Source organism: Mixophyes fleayi, chromosome 8 (genome assembly GCF_038048845.1).
Source record: "Mixophyes fleayi isolate aMixFle1 chromosome 8, aMixFle1.hap1, whole genome shotgun sequence".
Classification (NCBI taxonomy): Eukaryota; Metazoa; Chordata; class Amphibia; order Anura; family Limnodynastidae; genus Mixophyes; species Mixophyes fleayi.
The window spans coordinates 28,636,884-28,649,411 of NC_134409.1; the positions used below are offsets into that span (position 1 = coordinate 28,636,884).

At 45.4% G+C, this 12,528-nt stretch overlaps 1 protein-coding gene across 3 annotated transcripts in view; it reads right to left on the bottom strand.

Annotated features, from left to right (window-relative positions):
* Positions 1 to 241: 241 nt before the first annotated feature.
* The window catches only part of DHX9 (DExH-box helicase 9), a 37,530-nt gene continuing 25,243 nt past the window's right edge, over positions 242 to 12,528 (bottom strand). For 2 of the 3 annotated variants that reach the window (XM_075182251.1, XM_075182253.1), the window contains 3 exons: positions 11,346 to 11,461; positions 10,485 to 10,685; positions 242 to 835 (listed from right to left, as the gene is read on the bottom strand). In XM_075182251.1, coding sequence (XP_075038352.1) covers positions 349 to 835; positions 10,485 to 10,685; positions 11,346 to 11,461 — 804 coding nt within the window. In that variant the 3' untranslated portion in view covers positions 242 to 348. The remainder of the gene's footprint in view (positions 836 to 10,484; positions 10,686 to 11,345; positions 11,462 to 12,528) is intronic. The other variant, XM_075182252.1, reaches the window with a different exon arrangement.

Genomic DNA, 12,528 nt, shown 5'->3' on the forward strand with positions numbered 1-12,528 from the left:
TGAAGAGGAAAGTCCATCAATTATTCTGATTTACGTTGACAGATGTACCCCTCAGTGTATTCAATATACAATACATTTTATTTAATGTTCGTTTGTGAAAAACCATTCTGTAAGCAATCAATTTATAAAATTCAGAATTAGAAAGCAAATGTTTTTTATTTTTTAGGCTTCATTTTTATTTCCTACAAGCAATTTTCAAGCAATAAGGTAAAATTATGATACAAACAGAAATTAAACAATATCTGTACAAAATTATGTATTTACTGACTTTCAAAGCAACAATGTGCACAAAACCTGGTTAAAATTATTTAACAACAAAAGGGGAAGATAGAAAGAAAAAAAAAGCCCTCAGAACCCACCACTTGATTGGCCTCTGAAACCACCTCCTCCAAAACCACCACCTTGTCCTTGGTATCCACCTCTGAATCCACCACCCTGATTCCCGCCCCTGTAGCCACCACCCTGATTCCCGCCCGTGTAGCCACCACCTTGGTTTCCGCCCGTGTAGCCACCACCTTGGCTTCCGCCCCTGTAGCCACCACCACCTTGGCTTCCGCCCCTGTAGCCACCACCACCTTGGCTTCCGCCCCTGTAGCCACCACCTTGACTGCCACCTCTGTAACCACCACCTTGATTGCCTCCCCTGTAGCCACCACCTTGACTTCCTCCCCTGTAACCACCACCTTGACTGCCTCCCCTGAAGCCCCCTCCTTGATTGCCACCCCTAAAGCCACCACCCCTAAACCCTCGATAGCCAGATCCACTGTAACCACCTCCTGAGCCAGAACCTCCATCAAAACGGGCCATTTTAGGTGGACGAGGCCCATCTCCAAATCTAAAAGAAAAAAAAAAAAAGAAAAAAAATTTGCAAACATTTAATACTGCTAGTCATTGAAGTCATGTCTATAAATGCTTTATTCTCTATATATGTAGCAATGCCATTAAGTAGTGTTGCATCCTGCTTTATAATTGGTACTTTCCTCCATGTAAAAGGATTTTTATACTTTACGATAAATCTGTTTCTCTGCTTCCATCTGGGGGACACTGATGCCATGGGTTGTGAGTGTATCAAAGCTGACAAAAACCTTCCCTCTGTAATCCCCTGTCGCTTCTCCAGTACAAGTGTAAAGCCCCAAGGAAGGGGGGTCAATCGATCAGAGACCAAACAGCAGAACTTACAGCATAGTACGCTTTGCCTTGAATAAGCTCAGTAGCGAAACATGATAGGGAGGTTCTGAGAACCTCCCTATCATCGTGAAAGATAACATATGGTTCACGGTATGGGCAGCATGGTGGTTTAGTGGTTAGCACTTCTGCCTCACAGCACTGGGGTCATGAGTTCAATTCCCGACCATGACCTTATCTGTGTGGAGTTTGTATGTTCTCCCCGTGTTTGCCTGGGTTTCCGCCGGGAGCTCCGGTTTCCTCCCACACTCCAAAAACAAACATACTGGTTGAATAATTGGCTGCTATTAAATTGCCCTTATTTTCTGTGTGTGTGTGTGATTTAGATTGTAACTAAGACTGGACTCATGTGAATGAGTTCTCTCTGTACAGCGCTGCGGAATTAGTGGCGCTATATAAATATATGATGATGACGACAACATAAGAGAGCACCTAATTCGGAAACTCTATGAGCCGATGCAATAGCTAGTAGAAATACAACTTTCATAGTCAAGAAGCATAATTCTGCAGTGTGTAATGGTTCAAAAGGAGGCCCTTGAAGCATATTAAGCACCAGGTTAAGATTCCAGGGGGCTGTTGGTGGAACATATGGAGGCTGGATATGCAGGACTCCTTGCAAGAAGGTCCTGACATCCGGAATGTCTGCCAAACGCAGGTGAAAATATACCGAAAGGGCCAATATCTGTACTTTCAATGAACCTAGACAAAGGCCCGCATCCAAGCCATCCTGGAGAAAAGCCAGAAACTGTGGCATGGTCAGCTCTCACACCATCTTTTGTAGGTTCGCCATATGTGGTGGTAAATACGAGCCGAAACTGGTTTTCTAGCCCGAAGGAGGGTGTTCACTACTCATGGAGAGAACCCTCTGGGATCCTCCACAGGTTGGTCTCAACCTCCATGCCGTTAAATTGAGCCAAGGCAATTCCTTATGAGTGAATGGTCCTTGCTGAAGAAGGTCTTCTCGAAGAGGCAATTTCAGACACGGACCTACCACTAGGCCCAGAATTCAGGTTCCGGCGACCACTCGCCCTGCAATATCGCATGTTGGCTGAGAAAGTCTGCTTCCCAGTTTTGGATTCCTGAAATAAACAGTGCTGAGATAGCAGAAACGTGGTTGTCTGCACAGATCAATATCCGAGCAGCCACCCTCATTGCTCTTGTGCTTCTGGTGCCCCCGTCTGTTGACATAAGACACGGCCGTCGCATTGTCGGACTGCAGACAGACTGGGTGTCCGTGAAGTATCGACTTAGCCCTCTCTAAGGCCATTAGCATGGCTTTTAGCTCCAGAAGATTGATGGGGAGAGAAGAATCCCGAGCAGTCCAGAGTCCCAGGAGCCATAAATGAAGTACCACAGACCCCCATCCTGTCAGACTGGCGTCTGTGGTTACTAAGATTCAGGACCATGGGGCAAAGGACCTTCCCACAGTCAGATTGTCCTGGACCATCTACCACCTGAAGGAAGCCTTCGCTCTTGGTGACAATTGTATCAGTTGTCCCTCTAATCTCAGATGTGATCCTGACCACTTCCTTAAGAGGTACCATTGTAAGCAGCAAACCATAAGGAATGGTCTCGAAAGTCGATACCATCTTTCCTAATAAACGCATGCACAGTGGACCGACGGTATGCACAGGTCATAACCCGAGCAGTCAGGTTCCTCAGGAAATTAGATTTTTCCTCCGGAACAAAACCTTTTGTTTGTTGGTGTCTATGATTAGTCCCAGAAAGGTCATTTTCTGGCACGGAATCAATTGTGATTTTTCTCGATTTAGGAGCCATCCGTGTGTCTACATGATCCTAATAGTGCGGACCAGGTGCTGATTTAGCAAGATAGCTGACAAGGCTTTTATGAGCAGATCGTCTAAATAGGGCACTCTTTGCACTTCTCTGGAATCAAGACAGGCTGCCATTATTGCCATAATTTTTGTAAACACTCTTGGTGCTGTCGAAAGGTCAAATGGGAGAGCTCTGAATTGGTAGTGAGACGGTCCCACTGTGAATCTGAGAAGGGCCTGATGAGCATTCCAGATTGGTATGTAAAAGGTAGGCGTCCTTGATGTCTATTGACGCCATATATCGATCTGGTTCCGGACCATTGATGACCAACCTGATTCCATTCTAAACCTGACCACCAGTAGGTGCCGTTTTAACTTTTTTAGATTTAGAACAGGTCGGAACGAGCTGTCTGGCTTTGGGACCAAAAAGAGACTGAACTAGAACCCCTTTTTTGGTGTTCCGGAACCTGGCGGATGACCCTGGCAGAAAGAAGAGAGGCAACACATGTAAGTATTGCCTTTCTTTCGAGGGTCGCGGGGTAAGCTGGTTGCGAAGAACCGACGAGGTGCAGGACCCGATAGGTCTGTCATGTATCCTCTCGTCATGATCCCCCGAATTAAGCGGTCTTCTTAGGACTCTGCCCACTGATCTCTGAACAGTAGATCAGTAGAACAGTACATCCACCTACTCCCGCAGCCGTGAGGAGGGGAGAAGACAGTCAAACTAACTGCTTTTCTGGAAGCTTGGGAGATGGACGTTTTGTGGATGAGGAAGACTTACCTCTATAAGATTGTCTTCTAGAGGCCGAATAAGGGAGGGATTCTAAAAACTTTTTGTCTGCACCCCAGGACCTGAGCCATAAGGTTTTCCTGACCGCTACTGTGGTTGCAGAAATAGATGAAGAAATGAAGGCTGCATTCTGGGCGGCCTCGTATAAGTATCCGGAAGCCTCCTTGAGATGCAGGGCAAGGGGGAGCCATTCTGAATTTTGCAGACCCGCTGTTAATTTATCAGCCTATGTTTCCATCGCCCTGACAACCCATGCCGATGAAAACAAGGGTCTGAATGAAGTACGTGCCGTGGTGTGGATAGACTTTAAAAATTCCCTCTATCTTGCGGTCAATATTATCCTGCAGGGTGGTTGTCCCTGGGATAGGGAGTGTGGTGTGGCGTGACATGCTAAGCATACCACTGGTGAATCAACCCTTGGAAACTGTTCCCAACAGTTGAGGTCCTACTCCTGTAATGGATATAAAGCCAGATACCTTCGTTGGAATAGTAAAGTTCCGATCTAGTTGTTTCCGGGATGCTTCCATTATTTCATTCAGTTCTACTGGTGAAGAAAAGCGGGTCGCACGTTTCCTAGATTTTTTGAAGAGACTTTGATCTGATGTTCTAGTCTCTTCTCGATCCAGAATACCTAATGTCTGACAAACTGCTACCACCAGGTCATCAATGTCTTGATATCTGGAAGACTCTTCTGGGTCTATGACCTGTGTAGAACCAGAGTCTTCTATCAGCTCACCTTCCTCTTCTGAAGATCCTTCCGAATCTGAGTGTGTCAGAAGGGGGTTAGAGGATCAGTGTAGTTTATTTTTGGGTAAGGGTCTTGGCGCATCAAAGAACTGGTTTAACCTATCAAGTCCTCTAACTAGGGAAGCCGACCAAGACAGTTCTCCTGTAGGAGGGTCTTGTGAGGACAGCTAGAGCACCAGCCTGTCCTAAGTCTGTGGACTCAGCGGTCCCCGTAGTCCTGCCTGTTACGAGGGGGTCAATTGCTACTGAGGTAGAGGGGAGAACCGCCGCAACTGCTGGAATCTCTGTTGGTTCAGATAGCAGCTTAACCAATGTCTCAAACCCGTGTCACAGCATTTGCCCATGCTAGCGTTTCCGCTAGTGGCCCCCGCTGTAGTCAGCACAAAGCGCCCCAGGTCCTGTAGTCCCAATGGTAACTTGTCTTTACACTTGGAACAGGTATAATATTTTGCCCAAGGTGCCTTTCCCTTATCAGACATTTTCTTTTAAAGGAAGTGTAACAGTAAAAGAATGAAATACAGGCAATCACTCACAAGCAAACAGAGAGATACTAATTAGATACTAATACCATCTCTCCTCCTGTTTCCACCACTTCTAACTCTGCTCTCCAGCTACTTAGCCCTCCTCCTCGTGGGTCCTCCTCCCCACGTCCACTCTCGCTCCCTCCTCCCCCCTGGGGGTCTCCCTGTCTTCCGCGCCCTCCTTCTTGGGCCCCGTCGTTTGCGGATCCTCCCTCCCCCTTCCCCGCCCTCTTTAGCTGTGCATTGAGCTTACTGAGTTACTGTGCTGTCTCCCATTGTATTGTAATTTGTTTGTCCCTGTACGGCGCTGCGGACGCCTTGTGGCGCCTTATAAATAAAAAATTAATAATAATAATAATAATAATAGTCTATGACAGAGTGAAAAATTAGTATCCCTTGCTGAGGCTATGTGTTATGCAATTAGTATTCTATATCTTATTAAAAATGCTATTGCAACAACCCCTAACTGTGATATAGAGATATAAGAAAAATGGGACTTAGCCTTCCATTCAGGCTAATATTCTTATGGAGCAGGAGAGGTCTGTCAGCAACTCAGTGTTCCGGAGAATGTCTGCTGATCTTTTTTTCCTGGGCAGATGTTTGGCGCCCTTGGAACAGTTCACTTGCTGCAAACTGCATGGGGGGGGGGGGGGGGCACTCTGTCCTTAGTACCCTCCAACTGCACCCCTTTTTCCTGCTCCTCCTCGAGTTTTCTGCTGTTAAAAAGGCGATCTGCTGCATCTATATTATGCAGCAGTTGCTAGTAGCAGATTTCTGGTGGCCGATTTTCTGATGGCACAAGTACCCACCCCCCTCCTTTGGTGAGGAGGGGACTTGGAACAAATCCAATATGGCGGTCCCTGGCGTTCCAATTGACGGTGCGCTTTTCCGTTTTAGGCAGCACCTTTATCTCGGTCCTGGCAGCTGCTATAAGCCGCTTGTCAGTGCCGACTGTTTTTAAAAGATTAAAAGAAATAAAACAAGGTAAAATAACTCACTGTCTGAATAAGTGTGCTCTGTAAGCTAACAGAGCACACTGCTGCAAATAACAAGTTAAATTAAGAGAAAAAAAAGAAAATAATTTAGCCCAACTCCCTTGGGCACTTAAATAAAACTGGAGAGGCTACAGGGGGTTGCAGTGCGGAGGGGTTTGTCAGCTTGGATACATTAGCAAAGTAAACCTGTTAAGTGCCAACTTCACCTTCACTCTCACAACCCACTGTAGCAGTGTCCCCCAGATAGGATGAAAGAGAAAGCTGTATTAAAAGGGATAGCAACCACTGGCCGCATCCATGGAAGGAGGACTTGGAAGCAGCAGGGCACATCTGGGAGAAGAGGGCTTCCCAGGCTAGGATGTGAGCCAATCACATGATGCCCTCTTCAACCAGGAACTGCTGCTGAGATTCCCATCCAATTGCAATAAATATTACAATGCAGCTGGTGTTCCCCACCACCTTTGCGGGACAAGCCCACCAAATTTGACAATTGCTGCCTTTCCTCCCATCAAACAGCCTGACACTGAGGGATAAGCCTTATGCTGGATGAACTCTTGCAAGTTATTTTTGAATTCGTTCCCGAGAATTAAAAAGGTTAGAGAATTTACTTTTCATGATGAGCTACAATAAAAGGACAACTATCAGGAAGAATAGCCAACACCAACAGAAAATTTGAATCATAGTTAGTCAATAAGTGTTCATGAGCTCACATATGACTGGAACATCGCTCCCTATTGTTCCTTTTCTTCACACACTGGTGTAAATGATCCCGCTGTAAACTGACCATTGATATTGAAAAGACGATAAAAAAATGATCTAAAAATAGATTTTTACTGTATTTTTTTTTCAGACTGGATGGATCACCTTATTTTAATTAATTGAAAAACGGGATTTTTATACTTACGTAAAATCCTTTTCTCTTAATCCATTGAGGGACACTGGGCACATTGGGGTATAGAGTAGGGACAGGCAAACTGGCACTTTAACTTTAGTTAACTAAGCCCTAGCTCCTCCCCTTCTATACCCTACCTCCTGTTAGAGCCCATTCTATGTTTAACCAAACCCACAGAAAGGGAGAAAACCAAAGAAAAGCGAATAAACATGACACCACAACATTCTCTTAACAACCAGACATGCCAAACAGAAGGAGAAACCAGAGCGTTAAGGGTGGGTGCCCGGTGTCCCCCAATGGATTAAGAGAAACGGATTATACATAAGTATAAAAATCCCATTCTCTCTCACATTCTTGGGGGACACCGGGAACATTGGGGATATCCCAAAGTTGGCTCACGGGAGGGAACGCTCACAAGAAACGGCACGAAGCACCTTTCTCCCAAAACTTGCATCCGTAGATGCAAACACATTAAATTTGTAAAACTTAGTGAATGTGTGTACAGACGACCACGTGGCCGCTTTACACAGTTGTTCACTGGAGGCACCATTTCGGGCCGCCCAGGAAGTACTCATCGACCTTGTAGAATGTGCCAGCAGATTATTTGGGACAGGCTCCCTAGCCCCACTATAAGCTTGACGGATAACCGCCGTAATCCACCTAGCAATCGTCACTTTTGAAGCTGACCAACTTCTTTTGTGAGCATCGTAGAGAATCAACAAATCCTCAATCTTACGCAGTTTCTGTGACCTTTTCACAAAAAACACGCAAGGACCGGATGACATCTAGATAACGAATAGACTCATCGTTATCCGAAGGCAAGGAATCAGTCAGAGCAGGAATGACAATGTCCTTATTCAGATGAAATCTAAACACAACTTTAGGAAGGAAGGAGGTCTTAATACGAAGAACTTCCCTATCTTAATGAAAAACCAGCAGAGGTGACTTGCAAGACAAGGCAGCAAGCTCTGAAACTCTACGTGCTGTAAATATTGGCAAAAGAAAAATTGTTTTCTAAGATAGAAATTTGAAATCCACAGTATTCAATGGTTCAAACGGTGGATGCTGTAAAGCCCTCAACACCAAATTTAAATCCCATGGCGGAACCGGAGGAACATATGGAGGTTGTACATGGAGAACACCTTGAATGAAAGTTTGCACATGCATCCAAGCCGTCCTGCAAGAACCTAAGTAACCTGGCCAGACGAAAAGAAGACGTAGGATATCCCTTCTTTTCACACCAGCCAATGTATGTCTTCCATACTGAGCACGGAGCATGGTTTGCACCACCCGGTCGGAAAACCCCTCATCTCTTAGGATCATGGCTTCAACAGCCATGCCGTTAAAACCAGACGTTGCAAACCTAGATGCCGAAAGGGACCCTGAGACAACAGGTCTCCGGCGTATCGGCAACAGTCACGACCGACCTCCTGCCATGAAGAACACGTCGGTGTACCAGGCCCTGAGCGGCCAATCTGGCGCCACTAGAAGAACTGGGACACCCTCTCTCTCCCCCTTTTTCATTACCCGTGGAAGCAAGGCTACCGGAGGAAAAAGGTACACTAAGAGGTACCTCCAAAGGACAGACATGGCGTCTACCACGACTGCCCTGGGATCTCTTGCGCGGGAGCAGTAGAGAGGAACCTTGTGGTTCAACAGAGATACCATCGTGTCGACATCCGGCTGACCCCATCGTTCCACTAACTGTTGAAACACCTCCGGATGGAGGGACCATTCTCCCGGGTGCAGAGTCTGCCTGCTTAGGAAATCTGCTTTCCAATTTTCTACTCCGGGAATAAAGATGGCCATAAGCGCTGTAACGTGAGCCTCGGCCCACTGAAAAATCTTGTGAGTCTCCTGCATGGCCAAGGGACTCTTGGTGCCGCCCTGATAGTTGATATGTGCCCCTGCTGTGACATTGTCTGATTGAATCTTCACTGGCCATCCCTGCAGCAAGTGCTGCGCACTCATCAGAGCATGAAACACTGCTCGCAGTTCTTGGACATTCATAGGAAGCTTGGATTCCAAAGCCCCTGAAACCGAGCGTGAAGACAGACAGCCCCCCAACCATGAAGGCTGGCATCTGTTGTTATCAGAGTTCAATTCCAAATTGAGAACGTGCGTCCCCTGGCGAGATTCTGCTTGTGTAACCACCAGAGCAGCGACTGACGCATCTGCGGAGACAGGCGAAAAACCTGACTCGTCAGAATCCGATGGGATTTGTTCCATTGCGACAGAAGTTCCAACTGGAACTGCCGTGCATGAAACTGAGCGAACTGAATTGCCTAGAAGTCGCATGGCAAAATGAACTGAAGGTCTCCTTGCCACCAACAGGGATTTCACCATCTTCTGCAAGGCAAGAATTTTGTCCTGAGGAAAGAACACCCATCGCAGCCGGGTGTCGAATAAAAGACCCAGAAACACCATCCGCTGAGATGGGATCAACTTGGATTTCTTGAAGTTGATAATCCAACCGTGAGACTCCAGGGTCTGGATTACGACTTGAATATGCAACTGAAGCCTTTCTGAAGAATCTGCCTTTAACAGAAGATCGTCCAGGTAAGGAATGATTGTAATTCCCCTGGACCTTAGCAGAGCAGCCATGACCGCCATGATCTTGGTGAAGATACGTGAAAGTGTTCTGATCAAACCTCAAAAGGGACTGATAACCCTTCCAAATAGGCACATGGAGATATGTCTGGGGTTTGGCTGTCATTATGGCAGAGGAACCACTGTTTTCTCTTTCCTGCCATTGGGAGACACTGCGAGACATTTGGGTATAGTAGGTGGGACTAGGAGTTTAGGCACTTATGAAAATCGGGAAAACCCCACACTTTGCCCCCGAATTTCGTTGCAACCAGCAGTAGGCTGGCAGTGCTAGGGCTAATAGTGTTTATAGGGGGAAGTCTTATTTTTTTACTCCGTTTTACACATTATACAGCTGGCAGGTCCAGCTGTACCCTCTCGCATTGCCCCATTAATGCTGGCAGTGTGGCTGTCGCCATTTTCAGTGTCAGCAATCACACTGTCGGTATTTTTTGTGTTGCCACTTCTTACATATATATATTTCAGGTGTCAGGATTTTGTGTGTGTCACTTTTTATACCGTTAGGTATTTCCTACATGTCGCTAGTTTCGGACCACTACTGCACATCTTCTTGAAACCTAGCCTTCTATGTTTATTTGTGAGTGCGACATGCAGTTTTATAAACCAGTTTAATGAATTCACCTTTACCCCACATCTTCTGTGTCCTTTTTCTGAAGACACAGTGAGAAGACACAAATTGGCCTCTTTTATCCACAATACTTCCAACTGCCGTACAAGATAAGTGTAGGCCTATTTGAATGGACTACATGCATGAGGGAGGAGAGAGTACAAGCAGCCTTCCTGTAGTAGACTATGAAAAGCTCTTGCCTGCTCTTAGAGTCTTTTACAACTCAATAAATACTTAGAATGAAAGTTTCTGTATAATCTCTATAATCTTCATGATCTCCATTTTGTGAATTAGGCATTAAGACAAAGCTTCAGAGTCTATTCCAACTGTTACGTAATGCCGTCAAGAGCACAATATTTTCTTACCTGGAATTTCCCATACTAAGATTAATTCCAGCTGTGGATGGTTTGGCTATCAGACGAATCAAGTTCAGCATCTTCTCATTCACAGGACCCAGATCAGATAAAATCTCTGGTTCTTTAGTAACTTCTACAACTAGTGCTTCCATTGCAGATTTCAATGCAGTAATGCAGGCAGCGTCCTCATGAGGCATCAATAATTTAATCCTGCAGAACAGTTGACAGTTGGGAGAATCTTTAAACATCTCAAGTTAATTAAAATGACAATGTGACAGCTTAATGACATGTACACACTGCGCCCCTGCTACATGTGGGCTACACTGCATACACATGTGCAGTGAATGGAGCACAGGTAAACTAAAAATAGATATCATCAATCCCTTTTGAGAATGCAATAACCATGAACTGAACAATTTAAAATATATGCCGGACCAAGCAGTCAGCTCTATTTTTGGTCCATGTTAATGTAGCATCAGAAGTATAATGTTCCCTTCTGGCGTCACTGTAATAATCACACATTCTGATGCAATTAAAATTACATTTCCGAAGTGCTAGACATGTCAAAAGGTAATAATGTCACGCTTGGGGCCTCGCGATACATATATGTAATAGAAATGACTTCTTTCAAAATACAAATAGCGGAAATTGCCCTTTATTAGAATTGTTGATGTGTATATACAGTTTAAAATCAGCAGGTTATAGTAGTCCACAGATTTGACAATACTCCAGTAACACATTTGAAGAACGCAGGACAGCTGTTGCTGAATTTCTCAGCTTTACTGTATGACATATGGGAAAATTACTGATAAAGCCAGGACAGCTGGCCTGAACAATACATTTACATAATTAACACGTCAATACACATACCAATCATCCAGAAGTATTATCTCTCCATCTGACATGACTTTCTTGGAGGCGAAGAGTAGTAGATGCAGAGGACTCACCATGGTCATACCTTTAGCAGAGATTGCCCTGGTACGGATCTGAAAATTTAGAAACAATATACTTTAAAGAACCCAGCTGCATATATGTAACAAACCAAGAAAACCTGGGGGGGGGGAATCTACCAAGTAATCTATTTTGCATGATTGCGGTGGTCACATCGTAAAACCCACTTCCGATGTCCCTTGTATTCTATATGTATCACTTGCTATGTGAAAGGTATCTCCTATAATCTAATCTTCTCTTTTTTGCCCCCAATTTGGAGGGCATTGCTACGTCGAGGGGTATAGAGGGCTCATGCTGGAGTAGGCACTGCAGATCTGTGGCTCCTCCCCTTCTGTACAGTTCACCAAAGGACAATCCTTTTCAAAACAAGTCCCCATGTAGAGGTCTGTTTTACACAACGTCGCCAAGGGCAGAGGTAAAATGCAATATATTTCTTTATTCACTTTGTGTTTAAGTTTCCGTGCCAGCAGTGCCGCAGCGCACCTCTTCAATTAAGAGCAGGTTAATGGGCACCAGATCGGACACCTCATCTGTCACTGCTCACACTCCCTTTGTAGGGGAAACCTGTCCACCGACTATCAACAATGACACGGGAGCCAGGCACTAATGTGCAGCTCATCCGCATCATGCTGACCACACTGCGGGAGCAGAGGCAACTCTTCTATGCAGCCCCCGTCTCCCTGCAGATAGACTGGGCTTGCGATGGTCGGCCCGATTAGGGAAGTACTACAAGGTTCCTGGTGACTGGGAGGGGGCCTTCTATGACAACAGCTCCTTACTAGGGATGGCAACGGGGACATGTCAAAGTGATACAAGGTAAAAGTATAGAAGAAGGTTTTTTTTCTTGTTTCTTTTTATAAATACTGTGTCAAATCTAGATGCACTGTGTACAAATAGGGAGTAGACCAGTAATAATATGCCACGTGGTGATTATTATCAATGCCATAATGTGCCGTTTGGTCACATTAAGTAATGGAAAGTAACATGACTGGTTGCTAATAGCTCACAACCAATCATGCTGCCCCCTATAGCACTGAAACCCGCTCTGTTATAAAACAAAACAAAAACAGCACAGGAAACACAGCACACTGGGAAGATTTAG